The sequence below is a fragment of the Peromyscus leucopus genome, chromosome 9 (genome assembly GCF_004664715.2).
Source record: "Peromyscus leucopus breed LL Stock chromosome 9, UCI_PerLeu_2.1, whole genome shotgun sequence".
Lineage (NCBI taxonomy): Eukaryota > Metazoa > Chordata > Mammalia > Rodentia > Cricetidae > Peromyscus > Peromyscus leucopus.
In genome coordinates, this window is record NC_051070.1 from 107362757 (window position 1) to 107385578 (window position 22822).

General features: G+C 50.2%; 1 protein-coding gene across 1 annotated transcript; it reads left to right on the forward strand.

Moving 5' to 3' along the window:
- Positions 1-19398: 19398 nt before the first annotated feature.
- On the forward strand, positions 19399-22327 carry Slc18a3 (solute carrier family 18 member A3). Its single transcript, XM_028878312.2, has one exon. It carries the CDS (start codon positions 20320-20322, stop codon positions 21916-21918), a length of 1599 nt encoding a protein of 532 aa, XP_028734145.1. The 5' UTR covers positions 19399-20319; the 3' UTR covers positions 21919-22327.
- The last annotated feature ends 495 nt before the right edge of the window (positions 22328-22822 follow it).

Sequence of the window (22822 nt, forward strand, 5' to 3'; positions counted from 1 at the left end):
CCTTCCACTGGTACTCAAGCTCTGCAGTGAAAACACAGCACAGGCTAGTCCAGAAGGGAGGCACAGCCCAGGTCTCTGGAGGCCCCAAACCTCTTCTATGACCAGGGGTGAAAACTAATTTCCTTTTCAAGAAAACCAGGAGTTCACTGGAGGTCACACAGCAAGCGGCAGATCCTGAATTCAAATACAGGGCTGACAATTCTTAGATTCTGATTCTGACCAAATTGCCTGGAGGAAAAAGAAGAGATGTTAGCAATAATTAGCACCAAGTACAACGAGCACAGTAACATAGGAAGGGGCGGGGGGAGAGACAAGAGATGATAATGAGGATGGATATGAGCAAAGCACATACGGAAACATGATACGAAAACCCATTATTTTGAATGCTAACTTTTAAAGCATTGATACAACTTTAATTGCCTAAATTGGATGAATTAATAATTTCATAAAGAAAAATCAGAGCCTGAAGATTCTGTAAAACTTATGGATAAATCAAATATTCACTGGGAAGTGTACAAGGGAGAGAATTTACTTGTTATGAAATACAGATTAAAATGAAACTGGATGAGCACACACTTGATTATGAATCAAAGGAAAAGCCTGTCATACTTCACTGTGACCACAAGGTGGCAATAAAGACTAGCAGTGATGCGGTCCCAGGCATTTGCACCAAAAAAAAAAAAAAAAAAAAAAAAAAAAAAAAAAAAAAAAAAGGAAAAAAGGTACAGCTCCAGACAATCGCACAGGAACCCAGAAATGCAAGTCCCTAACCCAGGTACTCCCAGACTATCCCAAGCACCACCGGTGTCCCCCAGAATCACCAGACACTACCTTCAGAATTTATTTATCTTATCACTAACCTCTGCCTAGCCACAAAACTGCTTAGTTTTGAAAGAAAAACAATGCAGTCAACTCCATCTGAGAATCTGCCTGCCACACTGAACCTCATCTGCAGTAAGGCTCGGGACAGGCAAGGATGGAGCCCTGAGTCTTCCTACCTGGGTGATGTGGCCGCTCCCCTCCAGCTGACACCCCTTTCTGACTTGACCCCTGGTTACCCAATGATGGACTTTTCACTCTATCTTGGGAAGGAATCTGGCTCTATGTTTTTATGTCTTGGCTCCTTCTGAAGGTCAGAGGTTACCCTCAAAGGAGTTCTCTCTTTCTATAGAATCCTAACTAGTAAATTAGAGCACACGTCCAAACCTGACCCTCATATACAACCATGTCTTCCTTGGTTCCTCCTCCAAATGTCTGGTGGTTCCCACCCACCCCACCCCATACCCTGCCACTTGCCCAGTGTGGACTGTCTACCCACGCTGGCTGGGAATTGGGTGATAGCGTTACCAGAAGTGAACACAGCATTGCTCTGAGGAAGGCAGACCTACCCCAGTCTTAGCCCTGCTACTTTGGGCAGGGTTTGCACAAATCACCAAACCTCAGCTGTAAAACGGAGGCAAAGCTGTGTCCCTGCTTCTCACTAGTTGACCTGGCATCATTTGTGGGTTCCTGAGAAGTCTCCCCTTCTCTCGGGAAGTAGGGAGTTCCCACGCCTGGCAGTCTAGGGACTGGGATGTCCGTTTTGTCAGAACTTGTGAAGCAGAGATGACAAGGGCGAGTGTCTACAGGGTGTAGGACACACACAAAAACCAGCACACTCGTGGGCTGGACCTGTGGGACTCAGAAAGTTGCCTGCCTTCTAAAGGAAGTATGACTTGGGCTTTAGGATAAGAACCTAAATTTTCGGAGTCCCTATGACTAAGCTCGGCCGCCCGTGAGTCACCAAGGCTCAGCCAAACAGAAGAGTGGTGTATAAAACGGAGCCTCAGTCATTGTGGTCACAGCAGGAATAAGGAGTTCAGATGTCCCAAGTCATCTTTGGGGTAATGACATGAGCTTTGGCTTCAGGAGAGGAATTATTGGGGCGGGGAGCAGCAGTACGCAGAATCTTGGTCAAGAGCTATAGTTTGGTTGAACATTAAGCTTTGGTTGTGCAAAGTGTCACCAAGACTTCCTTGTTGCTTGAGAAGACATGCCTCTTCCTGTAAGATGATTGCTTCTGTTTAAAAAGGGGTTCTTCTGCTGGGCTCTGCTGCTCCTAACAGTCAAGGTCTAGGACAATTACTGAAAACCTGCAAGCGGTTTTGGGGGCTCTGGAGCAGGACACAGTGAAAGCCGGTAGATGCCTCCAGGGGCAGGACACAGTGAAAGCCGGTAGATGCCTCCAGGGGCAGGACACAGTGAAAGCTGGTAAGATGCCTCCAGGGGCAGGACACAGTGAAAGCTGGTAAGATGCCTCCAGTAGCAGGACACAGTGAAAGCTGGTAAGATGCCTCCAGTAGCAGGACACAGTGAAAGCTGGTAAGATGCCTCCAGGGGCAGGACACAGTGAAAGCCCGTAGATGCCTCCAGGGGCAGGACACAGTGAAAGCTGGTAAGATGCCTCCAGGAGCAGGACACAGTGAAAGCTGGTAAGATGCCTCCACTAATGTTTTTGTGCCTTCATCCTTGAAGGGATGAAAGAGTCGAAGTGTTAGTGGTTTTCATACAGACACTCCTTGAGGAATCGGCATGCCTGTGGGCCCAGCTAGAGTCTGACTGCAAAGAAGGGGGCAGACACAAAATGCAGGCAGAGAGGCCAGGCTTTCATCTTGCTTTTGGTTACCTTGGAGACCCCTTTGGTGGGTTTGTTTGTCTGTTTTCACAAAGCAGCTTATAAGCGCCTGTTTTCAGGGAAGCCGCTAATGGTTCTGCTGAATGGATAGGAATTGGGGGTAAACTATAAACGTATGTGTTGGTATGAAGCTCAGGCTGCTTCTTGAGGACTCTGGCAGAAGGGATCCATGCTTAGCCAGGGTCATGCACAGTTGGAACTTACTGACACCATCATATTTGAGAGGCCACCTGGAAGCCTCTAACTAGTGAATGTTAGAAACGCAGACACAAAGCCAGGGTCTTATCTCCTCTCCAGCTTCCCAGGCTGCCCCCCAACCCTCAGTCAGAAGAGGCCAGCTCTGTAGGTCTACAAAAGGCCTTCAGGTTGTATGGTGTGGGGAGCACTCTGTGGCTGATCTCTCTCTGTAAATCTCTGAGGATGTCGTGCTGAGAAATCTTGTTTTCTAATACATGGCCAGAGAGGCCTGTTTGGAATGGTGACTGAGAAGAGGCTAGCCCAGTTGTACTGCGAAGACTTGAGTCAGGAGTCACCAAGGCTCAGAGAAGCGGGTTCACTGCCAACTTAGATGTAGAGGCCTGGGTGAAGCCTCTCAGCCAGTATTTCGTATGGATCATAACTGCAGTTTTGGAGGACAGGAACCCAACCGGCTTCCCAATCCAGCTCTCCTCCTAAAGCTCTGCTCCCATCAGCCTTCCCGGTGCTCCATCCAGCCTGCAGGACCTCTGCCTCTCCCTGTGTAGGAAGCTACAGGTCCCAGGTGTGCAGCCCACCTTTCCGCTCCAGTAAAGGGAGAAAGCTAACTTGGCTGGGCTCCAAGGACACAGGTCTGGTGGTCTTTATCAGGTAATTTTATCACTGTTGGTCAGCAGGACAGACTCAGCCTGGGGTCTCAAAGCCCCCTTAGAAGATGGGTAAAGCAGACTTGATTGCCATCTGTCTCCATGACACGGAGGAAGAGATCTCTGAGGACAGTTCCATCATGTCTCAGTTCTGCCTCCTTTGCTCAGCCATTCTCCATTCCAGTCTCAGATGCTCAGTGTGGGGACAGGACAGACCAGCAATCCTTTAGCTGCAATGTCAACTCTGAGAGGCACCGAAAGCCGGAAGACTTCTTGTGACTCATACGGCTCCCAACACTGTCTGGACTTACGTCATTGGGTGAAAAACCTGACCTGAAACGACGTGAGTCTATTTATGCTCTATTGATCTTCCAAAATAGGGATATTTGTCCAATTTTCTGCACAAATGTCAAACATTTGATTATAGGTAAATCATCCCAAGTCTTGTGGAGGAATTATAAAAGGCATACTATGTGTTGTACATGCATCATCTTATTCCCCTAAAATATTTAAGATGCTCCCTCCATTCCAAAAATCAATGGAGGCCCAGAGTCTCCCAGAGAGATTTGTGGACCTTTGAGGCTCCCACACAGGGTGGTCAGGATCACTTATGAGGCTGAGCTCTGCTCCTTCCAGTAGAGGCATGAGGCTGGGTGCTGCTGGTGCTGGTGCTGGTGCTGGTGCTGGTGCTGGTGCTGCTGGTGCTGGTGCTGGTGCTGATGGTGCTGGTGGTGGTGGTGGTGGTGCCTCTGGTGCTGGTGGTGCCTCTGGTATCGCTGGTGTTGCTCGCATGGCCCTGCCCTGGCTCCCCATGACTCCAAAGCACGTTTTCCTCCAAGATCTTCAGAGCATCCTCTGGGCATCTCTAGTTATGCACGGTCCCCATGGGATGACCGGTTCCTAACACTGTCTTGTTAGCTGCTCGAGTGCTCCCTTGCCCTGGCACATCCTCAAATGATGTCCTTCATTTCACATCAGTCACCAGCTGGCCCCGGCTGCCCTGTCCTCCTCGTTGCTTCCCACACTCAGGAGCAAGGTAAGCTTACTTGTCTAGGCACTTGTATTTCATACACCATTCTTGACACTGAATGAAGGAACCCTGTTGGCCCTGTACCCTTAGGGGTAAGCCCTACTGTGGACTTCCTCCTGGATGCTGGGGCAGAAGCATGGAGGCTTTGCAGGAGTTCCTGAATTCTGGAGTCTCCAGGCTTCCTGAATGTACCATATGGAGACCCATTTGGCTATTGGAGTAAAGGTCAAATCTAGAAAAGGAAGCCAGGCCCAACAGCTCCCTTCCCAAAGCTAGGGCTGGCTGCCTGAGTAGCACTCTTGAAGATAAGGCCCTGATTTTGACCTGTTCAAAGAGCTCCCACTGCCAGCTTCCAGCTCCCCGGAGGCCAGGCCTTACCCAAGAGGGCAGTGTCTCTAGGCCCAAGGGAACAGTATCAAAGAGCCACTCTGTTGAGACCATAAACAATCTAAAATGAGGACCGGAAGCCCTCTGACCCTAAGGAAAGGGTTTTCTTCCCTAACTCTCTTTGCATAAATGCCCTCAGCTCAGGGCCAGGGATCCTTTGCATCTCTCCGACAGGGTCTCACAGAGAGGGAGGACAGCTGGGCCAGTCTTTCCTAGCATGACCAGAGGGGCCTTTCCTGAGAACCTTCCATGTAGGGTACAGCCTGGCTCCCTCTTGAGCTCTGGGCTCTCTCAGTAATCCTGCCCTTTCTCTGATGTTGACTTAAAAAAAAAAACCAATTCCAAAGAGGCATGACCCTTGTGTTCTCTGTCCAGTCAGTCAGAGACTGTCTGAACCAATCAACCCCCATGCAGACTGAATGCTCCACAAGGGAGTCTGCAACTGACTCAATGTCTGGGGTCAGTGAGAACGTTCCAGGTCGTGAGCTCTGCTACCAGATGGCATCTGAGGAGTTCAAATGAGGAAATGGCACCTGTCATTTGCACATCCACGGGCAGTTCACTCTGAGAGGCGCCTGGCAGTGTCTGGAGCCAACCAATGGCCAAATACATCTCGTTGGACCACACGTTTGGGCGCTAGAAAGATAGGCACTCTCCTTTGGGATGGATAGAAGGATGAGTAGATAGATATGTCATGATTAGTGTGACCCAATCTTTAGATGAAGCTTAATCAATTGCATCATAATTACCCAGGAAACAATTGTTCTGGTTACTCTTCTTGACACTCTAAGCACATGATGCTTTCATATGAATCAGAGTGCCTCGGTGGTCTTCCCTGAAGCCGCCTCTCTGCGCTGCCTGGTCCCCACACACCTGTGGGAGGAAGGCTATGCCTGCATTCCTGTCTTCAAGTACAAGATCTGAGTCCCTGCCCAACATCACCACTACAAGTTCTAGCTCCATTCCAGAGAATTCCTTTCCTCTGTCCAGCCACCATGCATCAAGTCTAGCTGTGGAACTTGGCACTTGTGTCCAATCTGGACAGTTAAGGTCCGTCAGGATCGTTCTTCACCACGTTCTCATTCCACTTAGATACAGGCATTTCACATGTCTAATGCCAGCAAGAGTTTAGAATATAGATCCCCTACACTATCAGTTCATCGGCCCAGACCACTTTTCCCTTGCAGAGACCTCTTGCCATGAGGGCACAGTATAACATTAAGATTCTTCAGATGGGTTTAATGACTTAGAGCCTCAACAAGAAAGAATCAGAATTCTGGACATTTTCCTCCCTGTGAGAGCCTCAACATGTGCCAGGAATGGTGCCAGCTGCTAGAGACACAGCGGAACATTATCAGGCATTAAACAGCACTCATCTGGACCACGATATTGACATTGCTACCCCAAACGGCACACCAGCAATAGTCAATGCGTCAGGTATGTGATCTGTTGCTCCCTCAGATCCATCACCATGGTGTCACCAGCACCTGGCAGGCTCAGTGTGACCTCCTGACCTATGAGTCGTCCAGCTTCATGAACCACCATCAGTCATCACTGCCATGTTGGGGGGATGGAGTAAGGCTCTAGAGCACAAGCCTGAGTTCCAGTTCTGATACGATGCTCCGTGATGGTGTGATCTGGAGTGAGCTACTTCCTCTCTTTACACATCCACTAAGATGGGGAGAATAGTAGTTTCAACCTGATGGAGGTGCTGTGAGGAGGAGTTGGTCAACAACCATTTATCTGTTTTAAAACCAAATTAGAAAGCCAGGTGTGGTAGCACAAGCCTGTAATCCAAGTGCTGATGGGTAGAGACGGGCTGATGTAGGGGTATGTGTGGAAGGCTCACTGGATGACCAGACTGCACAGTAGCAGCTCTGGGGTTAGTGAAAGACCCAGCCTCAAAATAGTAAGATGAATACCAGGAAGAGTGGTTACAGGCCTTTAGTCTCAGCCCTTGGAAGGCAGAGGCAGCCAGAGTTCGATGAGTTTGGGGCCAGCTTAGTCTACATAGTGAGTTTCAGACCAGCCAGGGCTACAGAGTGAGACCCTGCCACAAAAATAAATTCAAAAATAGTAAAAATAAAGTGGAAAGTAGTAGGACAGGACGCCTGAAGTTGGCCTCTGACCTCCTCGTGTGTGCGTGTGCACATGTGCACACTTACACACACAGACACACAAACACCTTCACCATCACATACAAACCCAGAACTAATTAGTGAGTTGTAACACCTCACTTTGGAGGTCTATACACATGTCTATATGTGTATATTCAAAGCATTCCTCTTAGTCTGGGTCCCATGGCTGGCCTGAGAGATGCCAGGTGAATTTAACACGGCCAAGAAGCCTTCCTAATGATGCTGGGCCAGCGTGTCCCTTGTTGGGAGTCACCTCTCCTTCTGGAAAAGTGGGGGAGAGAACACAGTAGGCTCTGAGTTCAGGCTATCAGGACCCAGGTGCCCTGAGTAGGCAAGCCTGTGGTGGCCAAGTGCAGGGAGCAGGTGACAGGGGAAGAGCAGACCACACACAGAGGGCCTCGAACACCTTTTGCAGAGCTGATGAACTTGACCTGAGAAGTGGACCTCTGAAGCTGAGCCTGCCCTTTAGTGCCTAGGGTGAGCTAATCCCCAACAACCAGTGGTGATGGCAACGTGGATTCTGCACTAACGAAGAGGATATGAATACCTATTTTGAACTCCTATGTACGAACCTAACAAAATCAAATTATTACTCTATGTTATGTTAACCTAATATTAATCTTTGCCTAGAAACAACAGGATTTTTCAGAAATAGAGTGAATTAAGGTTTTGCTTGAGTTCTGATTTCTGCCCACTTGTTAAATTCCCTACCCCTTATCTTGGGAAGGCAAATACTCTAAATAAACTTTGTTAAGGAGTGATTCCCATAGCTATCTATCCCCATAGTTATATTGTAGATCTTATTTGCTAGGAAAGAAATTATTTGTATCACTACCTACAAATGTTTGTATGTTTTTTGTTGTTGTTGTTGCTACCTACAAAGCATCTACCTGCAAATGTTTGCTCCTGCTTTTGCTGTTTCTATAAACATGTCAAATTCTTTTTTGTGGGCACAGGACTCAGAGATCATCCTCAGGTGGCCACACTGTTTATCTGACCTCTAAAAATTGTAAGAAATTATGAGATGTTGATGGACCTTTCCAAAGCATTAGCTTGGGTTCCAGCCTGTGTGTAAATAGAGTTCTGTCTCTCTGGTTGCATGGTTTTCTGTGCTGGTTGGAATTCCCATAACATAATTTGGAGGCCCCAGCAAGATTCCAGTCACACCAGCCCTGCACACTGAGGAAACAGCAGCTCAGCCAGACCAGAGTGAAGGATTTCAAAGTGAAGATGGTAAGCATTACCTGACATTCCTTGGGACAGTACTCTGACTCAGTACTTGACTCTCCAGACAGTCAACCTCCCTGACGAGAAAACTCACTGGAGAGAGAGGGACAAATTTGACAGGAAGAACTTGCAGGATAAGGCAAGGCACAGAATCCCAGAGTTCTAGTCAGGCCCACTCTTGGGGTAGAAGAGGTCCCTGATCACATCCTAAAGCTGCAGACAAAAGGTCATTAGATCAGGATCCTCCCAAAGGGGCAAGGGAGCATGATCACCTCTGAATGTGCGTGGCTTATCGACTTGTACTTCAGGTTCAAGTTTATAGCTCCATGGATAAGGATTTCATGAGGGCTTGGCTGGAACACCATGGCAAATGCATATGGTCTAAGGGTGGTCCCAGATTAAAGTCTAGTTGCACATTATGAGAAACTGGGTCCACTGTATCCAAGTGTCACCAAAGCTCCATAAAGGAACATGGACAGATGAGTAATGAATGGTTTTCTCCTTGGAGGGGACTCTTAATCCTTGTCTGTCTGTCTCACATCATCGACACAGGAAAGGAATACCAAGAAATTTGTAAGGTAGAATCTACAGAGACCTCTCAGCCCTGAGCGCTTGGGAAATTTTTCTTTGGGGAAACCAGCGCCCCCTTCTGGTCAGGCCTGGGAGTCATTCTTGTCTGCGGGTTCACTGTTAGCCTGAAGCCTGCCCTCTGCACTCCGGGGCTGAGTGGCTGGCCCATAGACCTTTTTCTTTGACATAAAAGGACCAATTGACATTTGGGGTCTCTTTCCTTCTGGGGGATCCTGGGAACCCCTAGATCCTGCCCAAAATGAGGAGGAAGCTCTGGGTCACTCGCTACCACTTTACGCTCTGCTGTCCTAGTCCTCCATTAGGGTCTCAGTTCCCCAAGGAAGTTTTACCATGGGCCCTCCACCCTACCTCTCTGTCTGAGAAGCCTGCCACTGTGTGGGAGCACCACCAGAGTGCCCTGGAAGAGCCTAGAAGGGCCCAGGGGACAGAGCAGCTGCTACAGAGGCACCTGTATCCCAATAACTTACAAGATTAAAATTAATATGATTTCTGATGGCTTAAAATAAGTATGGTTTTTATCCCAGTGTGCCATTTCAAGTCTTGAGGTAATAAAGTTTTATCTTTGAAAAATTCTGTATTATATATAACAAAAAGGCCTCTCTTGCCCATGGAGGGACTAAAAGGGAGAATGTTTTCCCCCTGCCTTCCAAGGTTAGGTAGGTCCCAGGAGACTGTGGGGCAGCTCTTGACAAGTTCTGTAACTGTGAGGACTAACCTGTTCTCCTGGGCAGGAGGTCCCCCACCTGGTGAATTCTCACCAGTGTCCATTCTACAAAGAGGAGGTGGGAAGAATAATGTCCTCAATACTTCCAAGGGAAGCCATCATCCAGCAAGGCCTTTGACAGAGGAACCAGAGGCTCTTCCCAAGACCAAGTGACCCCCCTGAAGGCCAGATCATCAACTGGCCTTGACAGTGAAAATAAGTGGTTACTTTTGGGCACCTACACTGTTTTAGACCCCAACAGGAAAATATAACCAGAGATTGAATGCTAGATATGGTCCCTTAATTGGATATTATACTTAACCATGTAAGATTATATAAAAATTTATTTCTCTCTAATAATTTTCTTCTTGATAAGAAAATTTCTTCCAGGCTATGGGACATCATGACCTCATCTCAATTCAACATAGTAGTGTTGATCTACAGCCAAGAAAGACAGGCCCTCTTTGGGAAGTTTGGTTGCTCCCCCTGCTGTTGAAGTTTCAGGTGTTACTCCATGGATCTGCCATTCGTGGGTTAAATGGGTACCACTACCAGAGGAAAAGGGGACCTGGACTGCAAGGGCCCAACCCAGGCCAACCTCTCTGAGTCACCCTCCAAAAACAATGAGTAGCCACCTGCCGTAGTCACACCTGGAAGCTGGTTAGCTTGCACAGCGCTGCTCCTCTCACACACCTGCAGGCTAACAGGAACTTGACGTGGTGGTTCGGTAATGGGGCTTGTGAAGCGACCTTGTTCCACTGGGAGTTATGGCGATATTATCCCCTTTGCTTTCTGTAGGACTGGTCACCAATAGCTCCCTGAAACTGGAGCCTGGCACAGAGAATGATTCTAGCCATGTTTTCTATAGGATCAAGCAAGTTTGCTAAGAGGAATGCCTTGCTTTCTCTAACTGTTGATGTCTTGTTATATATCCAGGTAGCAGGCCTTTTGAGGACTTCTCATACCCACATTGTAACTGCCAGCCTTACATCCACAGTAAAACATTTCTAAAACTCTTGGGCCAGTCAGAGTCTTAAACTCTACAGGGCTTGTTCAGGTCTTATATAGCAGGGTCACAATCCCATTGACATGGTTGTTACTTAGCAGACCCGCTATATTAAAAAACTCAGATGACATTATCCTCTCTGAGAATCTCTGTTGCCAGAGGAAAACATTATATTCCAGCCAGCAGTCAGAAGGCATATGTTGCCCTGTTGTAGAATGCCCTCACTGCCTGACGTCCAAGTGTTGCTCATACATACACAGGACGTTTGTACTCCCAAGCCCTAGCAATACGATAGGCAGTCATCTAGGGCTTCTAGATGCCACTTTTCAGCTCCTGGGCTTGTCAAGTCCTAGCCTAGTACTACTGCCTTTTCCTTCCTCTTGGGATGCCCCAGCCGATTGCCATATCAGGAGAAGCACGTGGAAGCATTAGATCAGTCATCCAGGTTGTACCTTTGCTGCTGGATTTGGAAATAGCACTGGGAGTAGGGACTGGTATTGAAGGAATAGCATCCCCTGGGATCCAATATAAACAACTGGCCACAAAAGTAATGCAAGACACGGAACAGATAGCCCAGTTGCTAGGGACAATAAGAGACCAGGTAGCCTCTTTTGCAGAAGTAGTCCCCAAGATTTGCTGACCACCAAGAAGGACTCCATACTTTTAAATGAGGGGTAGCATTACTATGCAAGCAGATCTGGAGCAATAAGAGGTATAGCCAAGCAACTGAGAGAAAGCAGAGCAAAAAGAAGGGATCAATCCTGGAAGCAATTATTTTAATTGTTACCTACAAATGTTTGCATGGTTTTTATTGCTACCTACAAAACATCTACCTGAAAACATTTGTTCCTGATTTTGCTGTTTCTGTAAACATATCTAACTGCGGCAGAAATCTCTTTCTATAGACATGGGATGCAGAGACCACTCTCAGGAGGCCACACTGTTGCTTGACTTCTGGATGTTGCAAGAAACTATGGGAGGCTGCTGGACTTCTTCAAAGCCTGAGCTTGGCTCCCAGCCTGTGTACAAATTAAATAACGTTCTCTGGTCTCTTTGGTTGCATGGTTGATTCTTTACTGGCCATAACTTCCATAACCCCACCTATGGAGGACTAAGGAAGCCCACAGAGGAATCCCATGAAATCCTAAGGCACTGAAGATAGAGGACCAAGCAGCTGAGCAACAGAGGGCAAGTCAGACGGTCTGTGGTTTGGGTGCATCACTCCACCTCTGTGCTATTCATCTGAACTTGGTCAAGTGGACTGTGGGGGACTAACCTCCCAGAGGGTGATTGGACAAAAAGCTAGTAAGGGGAAAAGTCTTCTACTAGGCTGACCATGGTCATGGCTAGGGTCTTTTCTGCTGCTGGTCTCTTTCTCAGTGGACCTGCCTGGATAAGGCACCAGCCGGAAACTTTTGGAAGGACACTTAGAAAATATTTTTTGAAAAATTAAAAACAAAACAAACAAACAAACAAAAAAACAGACCCATTTGGAAAAAAAAAAAATGCCTTCTCTGGATTCTGTTCCCAGGTCAGAGACTTCAGTGAGGTTGATGGACATGAGGCGCAGGCTATGCAAAGCACCACCTTGCCACTAGAGGGGGCTTTCTCCTTATGTCTCCACTGACTGGTTCACACTAAGGAGCCGGATTTCAGAGGCTTCCAGACAATCTTGCACTGTGCCTAAATTAACAGAACATATCTGGTAGATGGCCATTACCTACCTGTTCAGAGGTATTAGCTCCACACCAGCCCTTTCTTTAGATATTTAAGGAGCCTCCCACACCACTGTGCTTGGTGATTTTACACAGTGTTGATGCTTCCTTCTAGGACATGAAGGGGCCATGGCCCTGTTCTCCAGAGGCCCTGCCCCAAATCCACGCTTTTCAAGACTAAAAATGAAAGCGATGGTGCCTAATCAGACCTCTTTCCCAATCACAGCAGGCCTCGGCATTTAGGAGAGATGGCCAACAGCCTCTATTTATCTTCTGTTTTCTCAACAAAGGCAACTCTAGACTGTAAAATGCAGTTTCCTATTGAAACTTAGCTTCCCGAAACAGTCCATCTATGGAGATGTTTCCTGGTTCTTCCCAATGTTATCTGGGGCATTTTTTTTTCAGGGATATGTCCTCTTCTCCCTAAGTGTCCCCTAGTCTATTTCAGGCTCCACAGCACTTTAGAAAAATGAGAAATCCCTAATTATTTTTGAAATGGGCAAATTCCACAGTCATCTGTCCAGCATGCTCTGCACCAGCCAAGGAGCCAAGCTAAGCTACCTTAGATCCCGCTATAAGAGTAGCACTCTATTAGAGCAAACAGCATACATTGATGTAACATAATGTGATCCACACAGTGATAGGCACATGGTCAGAGCACAGAAGAAGATCAGTTTTACTCAGAGGTTGACTTGACCATAAAAGTTGAGTTTAAGCCATTTAGGAAAGCAGGAGTGGTGGACACAATCTGTGAGCTCAGTCCATCTATAGCATCATCAATGCACCCATTGCATAAACAGTGTGTAAGGATTGGTGAGCTTGAGTAAGATATGCAAGGGCAGGGGTTTAGATATGCACAAAGAAGGAACAACTTATTAAAAGAAGGAACAACTCTGTAAGGGTTTTTAAATGAGAGCTGCTAAACCCAGAGCATTTGAGCAAGTTTTTCCAGAGAGATAGAAGGTGATAGAATCAGTAATTGAATCTGGGCATTGCATTAGAGTGGGGGCAGTGGGTGGATCAGATAGAGGACCTTTTACATCAAGCTAAGGAACTTGAATTGTCTCCTGTCAAAGAGGCTCTTAGGACTCTCACTGATGCAAGCAGCCTCACATCCACTCTAACTTACCCTGTTCAAAGAGTATAAACTGCCAAAGCTAGAGCAAAGGTTTAGCAATAATTGTCTACAATGGGCAAAGACAGCACATTTAAAAATTCTTATGATTTGGGAAGAAAAGGACAATCTAAAAGAAAAACAGGGAAGTGAAACAACAGGCAATTGAGAGAGAGGGAGGGAGAGAGAGGAGAGAGAGGGAGGGAGGGAGGGAGGGAGGGAGGGAAGGAGGGAGGGAGGGAGGGAAGGAGGGGGAGAGAGGGAGAGAGGAAAAGTAATGCAAATGGCCTACAAACATATGAAAAGGTTCTCAGCCAATTAAGCATTTAATGATTGAAATGACAGTGAGTTTTGTCTCCCATCAGACTGACAGAAGGAAAAGACAGCTAAGAGCAAGCGCTGGCACTGATGTGGGCTTGGGGTGAAGGTTTATGCAACAATTTGGAAGGCAATTTGGAAATTTCTTTTAAAGTATAAAATGTGCTTGGTGTGAGGCAGCATTCAGGAGATCTGGGCAGGAATATCCTCCCTAAGTTCAAGGCCAGCTTGGACTGCAGAATGAGTTCCAAGCCAGCCCTATCTACATAAGAGACCTGTCTTAAGAAATAAAATAAATGTGCATAGATTGCTGAGTTAGGTATGACAGTCCCAGTTATTTGTTTTTCAGTGGAAGAAACATCTCTACAAGTAGAGGAAGAGATTCATTGCAACATTGTAACATCAGCAAATAAGGAAAAACCCAGGGGCAATTCACAAACATCTGTAATTCCAGTTCCAGGGGATCTGGAATCCTCTCTTGACCTCCATGAGCTCAAGTCATGCATGTGGTGCACGGACATACATGTAGGCAAAAACACTCATATACATAAAAATAAATAAACCTTTAAAAGAAGGGAGAAAACAAAACCCCCTTTGTATAAACTAAAGTGGACTTAATGTTAAGTAGAAAATGAGAGAGCCTCAGAATGACACATATATAACACACATTAAAATACACTTAACTAAGCACAATGTTGTTTGTTAAATTTTATATGAGCTCATATCTATGCATAGAAAAGTTTAGAAGGCGCTTGGAACTACACATAAAACGGTAGTGGCACCGGGGGAATAAACATCTATAACACTACGATTTCCATTAGCAGAACGTATTCCTGTATTATTTGCGTGGTTTATTTTCATATCGATAAATGTAGAGGCGAATTTGAAACCCACTAACCCGCCAGCTCCCATGTAAAGTGTTGTGGCCAACGCTGCACAGAATCCCTAACAAACAGAGCCCATCTCTGAAGAGTTCTCAGGCTGGCGTGAGGGTGTCTCCAGGGATGTCATGGCAGACTCCCAAATGCCAGGACTTGGGAAGCTGAGGCAGGATAATTCTGAGAGTCCCAGGATGACAACAACAACAACATCAAACTTGCTGGCTTACAGGAGGGCAGGTGTGAGCTGCTGGGGCTGTTTAGGGAAGGTCGGAGAACTGGAAGGCTGGGAGGCCAGTACACCAGGTGAAGAAGCTAGGCCCAGAGGCAGGTGCTGGGGGGGGGGGGGTTGGTGACAAGCTGGGAACTTGCCTCAAGTTTGACAGAGTAAATAAATTTTATGTTGTGCAAGTATGCATTGGCCAAGGGAAGAAGGAAGGGACCCAGCTGAGCGCTGTTGAATGCCCCAGTCTTGGGGGAAGATGGAGTGTCTAGAACAGTGGTTCTCAATCTTCTTAATGCTGCGACCCTTTAATACAGTGACTCATATTGTGGTGACCAAAAAGTTGTTTTTGTTGATACTTCGTAACTGTAATTTTGCTACTGTTATGAATCCTAATTTAAATATCTGTGTTTTCTGATGGTCTTAAGTGACCCCTGTGACAGGGCCATTTGACCCCCAAAGAGGTTGTGACTCACAAGCTGAGAAGTGCTGCTTTCGGGCAAGTTATAGAAAAGGAAAATGAACCTGAGGGACTCATCGAATTGAAATGAAAAGTAAACACGAGAGCTAAAAGCAAAGCGATTTACGGGCAGGCTTCCTATCAGAATGCATGTGAGGTATCTCCAAGTCAAAGGGCCACGAACTGGCCAGGTCCTTTCTCCGGGTGCTGTGAAGAGCAGATCAGGATTCACTCACAGTGTAGGAGACTTTGTCCTTTGCTCAACAGTGCCCACTATATCGTCCAAGACTGGGCCCTAGGATGGGCTGGCCAAGGGCAGCCAGGCAGACACATAGTCCTCTGGCTTCCAGCCACCAGACTCACAGGTTTCCGGGAAAGGCTGACACGGGCCACTCTGTTCTTTTGAATCTGAGAATATGTGGCTGTGGGGGCCTAAATTAATTAAGTAATGCTGAAGCCCTGAGGCCCTCCAAGGCAGCGCACAGGGGAGGGAGGGCTTTGCGGGGGCCTAGGAACACTCTGCCCTACCCCCACCCCAGTGCTGGAATCCAGAGGCTCATGAGCGTCATTGGAACGCAGCCTGCACTTAAGTGCTCACGGAGACAAAGAAATAATAAATCAGGAGTAAGCACCCCGCCCACACACGGCCAACCACCACATCAACCTGCTTCTCCACAGACACTCAGCCAGTTCTCCTCTCTGGGATGAATTTCTCCAGAAAGCTCTGGAATTGATGGGGCCCCTTTGACCACCTCGGAAATGAAGCTGGGACAGGCTAATCCCTCCCTCCCCAGCAGCACCTACAGAGCCGTGACCTCAAGAAGGCACTGGTGCAGTATGACTCTTTTTTCACCCTCCCCAGACTCCCCCACACAAGAACTCGCCGCTGCCCCCCCCCCCCCCCCCCCCCCGGCTTCCCTTGGCACTGATCCAGAATGGAACAGATTTTGTTCTATCAGGACTAAAGCCACAGCTGTGTCCATTGACTGAAGTGAGAGGAAGAGTTGTCACCCAGAGCCCAGCAAGCCGTCGGAAGCCATTCAAGCCCCCACTGAGGATCAAGCATTCACCCCTGAGACCATGTGGCCAGTCCCTCACACTGTCTATCCCGCTGCAGTCAGATAGCACCGTGACTAGGAGATGAGCATGGGAGCTAGATGTGACCAGGATGGATTTCTTCACTGCAGGATCCCTGCTTATAGAAAGGTAATACGAATGCTAGTGAGGTGATTAAATGACTTGGTTCATGCTTAGTACACGGCTTGGCACAGTGCTAGCTCCTTTTACAGGTTTAATAAATAAGTTCCTTCACTCAGTCAACTTACAGTGTGTGTATCCTATAGTAACAGTTTGAGAAAGGAGGGGAGGGGAATGCTTCTATTTTTTTTCCTCCAGGTTTGAATAGGAAATTTACTCTTGTCTATAAGTTATGCTCAAATACAGGAGTCTCGGGACAGGAGGAAAAAGCTGCAGGCACAGAACACAGCAGGGAAGGGACCCTCGGAGGCCGCTGCCAGGCAGCAGGCAGGCCAGCACCATGGACAGTTCCGGAGTTTTTTTTTTTTTTTTTTTTTTTTTTTTTTTTTCCCTCCTCCCATCCCCTAGGCCAGGAAAGGACATTGTTCTCAGACTCTGACACATCCAGGAGAGAGGACGTTTTGTTGAAGGGGATCCTCCCCTACCTGTAACCTCTGTATTCCAGTCCAGATGGGAAGGCTGCTGCCTTTTTACATAGAAGCAAAGAATGACATTTAAGGACCCTGAAGGAGCCAGCCCACTACCTTCCGCTTTCCCATCTTTATCTGCCTCTTGCCCTTACCCTGCCAAGGTGTGCCACATTGTAGACGGGGTGACATGGGCATCATGGAACACAAGGCGTAGAGAGGCAGCACAAAGACCATGAAGCAGGTCTCAACAGCCGGAAATCTCCGGCAAGTGACCAGCTTCTTTCTCCATGCCTGGTTTCCTATGTAAGGGAGACAGTAGCATCTCCACTGTACCAGAATTGAGGGATGATAAAGGAAGAGCATACACATGGTCCTGACACAGAGCAAGTGAGTCTGCATTCTACCGTACAGGAATGCAGGAGCAGAGAGTCGGGTGTGAGTCCTGAAATGAATTGGCTTTGTTCACGGAAACAGCTATGGATTATTATGTGGGCTGGAGAGCTGGGAGACCAAGTCTGCTGCTCGCTAGCACTGGGAAGTTTCGTTTCTGGAAGATTCCACTGTCCATTAACCACTAGAAAAAACAAACAAACAAACAAACTTCTTCCTCCAGTCTCATCCTGCCTCCTGATTTTATTCAGACAGAGTGACAATATATGAATAAACAATCGCTACCACGTAGGTTGGGGAATATCTCTTTAAAAGCCATGAGGCTTTTGGAGAAAAGTCAGAGGAGCTCCAAGTTCTTAAACTCAAGTGTCTGGAGGTCCAGGGAGGTGACAAAAGTTCATGAAGCAAGCTGAGGAAAAACTAGTCGCTGGAGAGTGTGCAATGGATGAAGGGGAGGGATAATATTTAGTTTTCCTATACTTTCTGCAGTGTGTCTTTTGGTAACCTCTTAATGAACAGAGGCTAGGTGGGCCAGAGAGGGGCTGTGACTTGCCTGGTGCCACCCACAGCCGTGGTTGTCCTCATATTCAGGCTCCTTCCCTCGTTTAAAGGGCAGCTGGGCCATCACAGGGCATGTGATGGCAGCACCCTAAATGGATGAGTTTCTCTTCCTCTCATGGGTACCTGTGTGTGGGGGTTGAGAGGCTGAGCACAAGACTGTTGCCTCTCACCCTGACGTTCTGGTCTCCATCACCTCATCTTGTAGCCAAAGAATAGAAGCTAGCTTTCCAGTTCTTTCTGGATCCTCCACCATCCCAGACAGAGCCCAGGCTCACAATGCCTACCGGATCTGAGGGATAAACCAGGGAGTCAGAATGCTCCTGGCATCTGTCTGCTCTTCATAAGACCCTGCACCACAACATGAACATAAGGCAGCAATACTCTGACGATAATGGCAAATACTGATGTTCCTCATTATGTGTGTACCACACCTTAAGCTGTAGGTACTCCTGTTCCATTTTACTGATAAATAAAGGGACAGGGGAGCAGAAGGAAGAAACAACAGCTCCCTTGGCACTTTTATCTAGTAAGTGGCAGAGCTGGGAGCCATCCTGTCTGCCCCTGGAGTCCAGATATCATGATGCCTCCTTCCCGGTGAGAAGCACGGTGGAGGAAGCTGAACCCCATGCTAGCTTGGGATCTGAAGGCTAGAAGCATCTGAAGGCTCCTCTGACTCCGGAAGACAGAGAAACTGCAATCTCGACATCAAACCCCACCCCCCACCCCCACCCCCCATCTCAGCTGACTAGTACCCTCTCTTCTGCCAGTCTGTGGACTGGAACACGGGCCTCACGTGCCATCTAGGGTCAAAGTTCGTCTGAGGACACCCCGGGCCCAGCGCATAGCCTGATCTGCTTAGCTTGTCGGCTGCAAACCAGGAGTCTCAGCCTGTGCAACCCTCCCGGAAGGAAGGTGAGCCTTCTCGAGCCTCTATTGACAGCACAGCTGCGGAGGCCCTGCCCCGTGAGCCCCAGAGGCGTCCATGCAGGGCTTCTTAGTAGTGCCACACCACTTGTGAGCCCACTCAGGGCTTGGAGGCGGCTGAGGGGGGAGGGGGTTATGCAGAAAAGTGGGCGGAGGCTCGCCAGAGCCAAGGGAGGGCTTGGTCTGGAGAGAAGAGGACCTGGGAGGAGTTAGAATGAGGAGAAGGAGAGGAGAAAGGGAGAAGATGCGGGGAGCGGGGGGAATGGGAGGGGGACCCGAGCCCGGGAAAGCGGAAAGGGAGAATCCAGGCGGGGGATGGGGGGGTGGGTCAAAAAGGGTTAGCGCTGACGTCCAGGACCCTGGGTGCAGGGAACGACTCCTCCCCTCAGTCCTCACACGCGCACAGTCGGGAAATCGCTGCCAAGACATTCTGCCCAAGGGCAGGTGGCTCGGAATCAGACCCTGAAGTCTATGTACCTTCCCCCTCCCTTCCCGGAGGAGGGGGACGAGAGGGGCCGGGGGCGGGGTTGAGGAGGGGGGTTGCTCGCGCTGTGCCCCAGGGTCCCGGCTGCGCGTTCCAGCTGTGAGAACAGATGGAGGCAGCACGGCTCACCTCGGGGGCTCCGTGCCCGCTGTGCGCCGAGGTCCAGGCTGAGGAGGAGGTCTAGAGCCCCCGGCTGTCCCGTCTCCCACCAGGCTGCGGGGAACCAGCTGCCGCACCCCTCCTACCAAGTAGGGAAGAACGGGGCCTCACCCCTATAGGTCCCAGAATTGGGGGGAATAGAGAGCCGGTTCCTCCCACGGCGCACCCATCCCCAGGGGCTTGTCTAGGACTCTTGCTCCCCAAGACCCCTTCCCCTGGCTTCCAGCCTGGGCGCATCTGAGAAGCGGACCCCTGCCCGGACGCGCCCCGCCCCTGGCCCCCGCCCCGACGACGTCGCATTAGCATGAGCCACGCCAGTGGCCGGGGCATCACTCGGGGGCCGAGACTCACCGCGTCATAGCCCCAAGTGGAAGGAGAAAAAAAAAAAGAGGCGGCGGCGGCGGAGAAAGAGGCAAGAGCGGACGCGCGGGGTGGGGAGCGCGGTGGCGGGCTGGAGAGACGGCGGGTGGTGGCAGCATGCCCCTGGGCGGGCGCACACTGCCTCTCTGCTTGGCAGGGGCCGCTCCTGCGCTCTCTGGGCACCGCGCGTCCAGTCTCCCGCCTCAGCCCCTCTGCTTGCCCGCCTCCGCGGTCGCACCTGAAACCTCGGCAACTGGTCCCTGGAGCAGCTAAGAGCAGCGGCGCCGCGCGGGACAGTCCTTGCTTTTCTCTGAGCTCAGGGATATGAGCCCCACAGCCACCTGAAGCACAGGGGGCGCTACGCGGCTAGGACCGCGCCCCCGAAGTCCCATACCCTAGCCTCTGCACTGCGGGACGCCGGCACCCGACTCCGGCAGAGGCGTCTTCGGAAGAGCAGCGGGTGGGGGCATGGAACCCACCGCGCCAACCGGGCAGGCCCGGGCGGCGGCCACCAAGCTGTCAGAAGCGGTGGGAGCCGCGCTACAAGAGCCCCGGAGGCAGCGACGCCTGGTGCTGGTCATCGTGTGCGTTGCACTGTTACTGGACAACATGTTGTACATGGTCATCGTGCCCATTGTTCCCGACTATATCGCCCACATGCGAGGGGGCAGCGAGAGCCCTACCCTGGTCTCTGAAGTGTGGGAACCCACCCTGCCGCCGCCCACTCTGGCTAATGCCAGTGCCTACTTGGGCAACACCTCGGCGTCCCCGACGGCTGCTGGGTCTACCCGATCAATTCTGCGGCCTCGCTACCCTACAGAGAGTGAAGATGTGAAGATAGGGGTGTTGTTTGCTTCCAAGGCCATCCTGCAGCTGCTGGTGAACCCCTTGAGCGGGCCTTTCATTGATCGCATGAGCTACGACGTGCCACTGCTTATTGGCCTGGGCGTCATGTTCGCCTCTACAGTCATGTTTGCCTTTGCAGAGGACTATGCCACGCTCTTCGCGGCGCGCAGTCTACAAGGCCTGGGCTCAGCCTTCGCGGACACGTCTGGCATTGCCATGATCGCCGACAAGTATCCGGAGGAGCCTGAGCGCAGTCGTGCCCTGGGCGTGGCGCTGGCCTTCATCAGCTTTGGAAGTCTGGTGGCGCCACCCTTTGGGGGTATCCTCTACGAGTTCGCCGGCAAACGCGTGCCCTTTCTAGTGTTAGCTGCCGTGTCGCTCTTCGACGCGCTGCTGCTGCTGGCGGTGGCTAAGCCCTTCTCGGCGGCGGCTCGGGCGCGGGCCAACCTGCCCGTGGGCACCCCTATCCATCGCCTCATGCTGGACCCTTACATCGCTGTGGTAGCCGGCGCGCTCACGACCTGTAACATTCCCCTTGCGTTCCTCGAGCCCACCATCGCCACATGGATGAAGCACACAATGGCGGCATCCGAGTGGGAGATGGGCATGGCTTGGCTGCCGGCTTTTGTGCCGCACGTGTTAGGCGTCTATCTCACCGTGCGCCTAGCGGCGCGCTATCCACACCTGCAGTGGCTGTATGGCGCTCTCGGGCTGGCGGTGATTGGAGTGAGCTCGTGCATCGTGCCTGCCTGCCGCTCCTTCGCGCCGCTGGTCGTCTCGCTCTGCGGTCTCTGCTTCGGCATCGCGTTAGTGGACACCGCGCTGCTACCCACGCTCGCCTTCCTGGTGGACGTGCGCCACGTATCAGTCTATGGCAGCGTCTATGCCATAGCTGACATCTCCTATTCTGTGGCCTATGCTCTCGGGCCCATAGTGGCAGGCCATATCGTTCACTCGCTTGGCTTTGAGCAGCTCAGCCTTGGCATGGGCCTGGCCAACCTGCTCTATGCACCGGTCCTATTGCTCTTGCGTAACGTGGGCCTCCTCACACGCTCGCGTTCTGAGCGCGATGTGCTGCTTGATGAACCACCGCAGGGTCTGTACGACGCGGTGCGCCTGCGTGAGCGTTCGGTGCAGGGCACGGACGGCGGCGAACCTTGCAGCCCGCCTGGCCCTTTTGATGGGTGCGAGGATGACTACAGCTACTACACTCGCAGCTAGCAGACCCGCTTCTCCTCCAGGCCACCTGCTCTCCCCGTTTAGGTCAAGGTGGGCATTCTGCGAGAGCACTGGCCAACTATGGCTTGGGGCCCACCTCCTCCAGCGAGTACCCTAGTACCCTCTCCAGTCTTGAATTCCCTTGTTGGGATCCCTTCTCCATGACCCATCTCAATCTAACCCCCTTCCCATACACACTCTCTTATCCGCTGAGGGAATGGAGCAGGGAGGCATGAGAAGCTATTGGGCTCCTGGCAGAGGTGAAGAGGTGTGCGGGGTGATCTCCAATCACCGACCGAGTGCCCCAAAATAGTCATGCAACTGTTTGTCCTTCCTGCGGGTCTTTCCAGTGCCAAACTTGATCTGCTGCACCCCGGTGCTTCCGGCCTGAATTAATAAACCATATCTGTCTGAGGAGGCCGTCTCTTTACTGATGGGTGGGTGGTGTCACACAAAAGCTGAGCGGAGAGATGGCTGGTCTGGGTTTCCCAGGTTCAATCCAGGCCTGAGGAGGAATGAGAGCCCATAGGCTCCTTTGCTGCCTAGAAAAAGAAAACAAATTCAAATAGGGCTCTCCCTATGGATACCTACACACACACACACACACACACACACACACACACACACACACACACCATAGTCCCCCCTTTGCAAGCTCAGTGCAGCACCTGGAGGTTCCACCCGAGGGAGCCTGAGGATGTGCCTGGCCTTGGAGGACAGTTGGTACCAGAAGCTCTTGATGCCTGAACTGGCTTTTCCTACACACTGGGATTTCATCTCATCTTGTTAAGAAGGGAGGAGGAGGGGGCTGTTTTCTGCAGAGAAGGGGGAGGCAGTCCTCAGCTTTTAGGGTTCCAGCCTGGGGGCAGTGTTCCTTAAGGAGCTACGCTCTATTATCTGAGGAAGG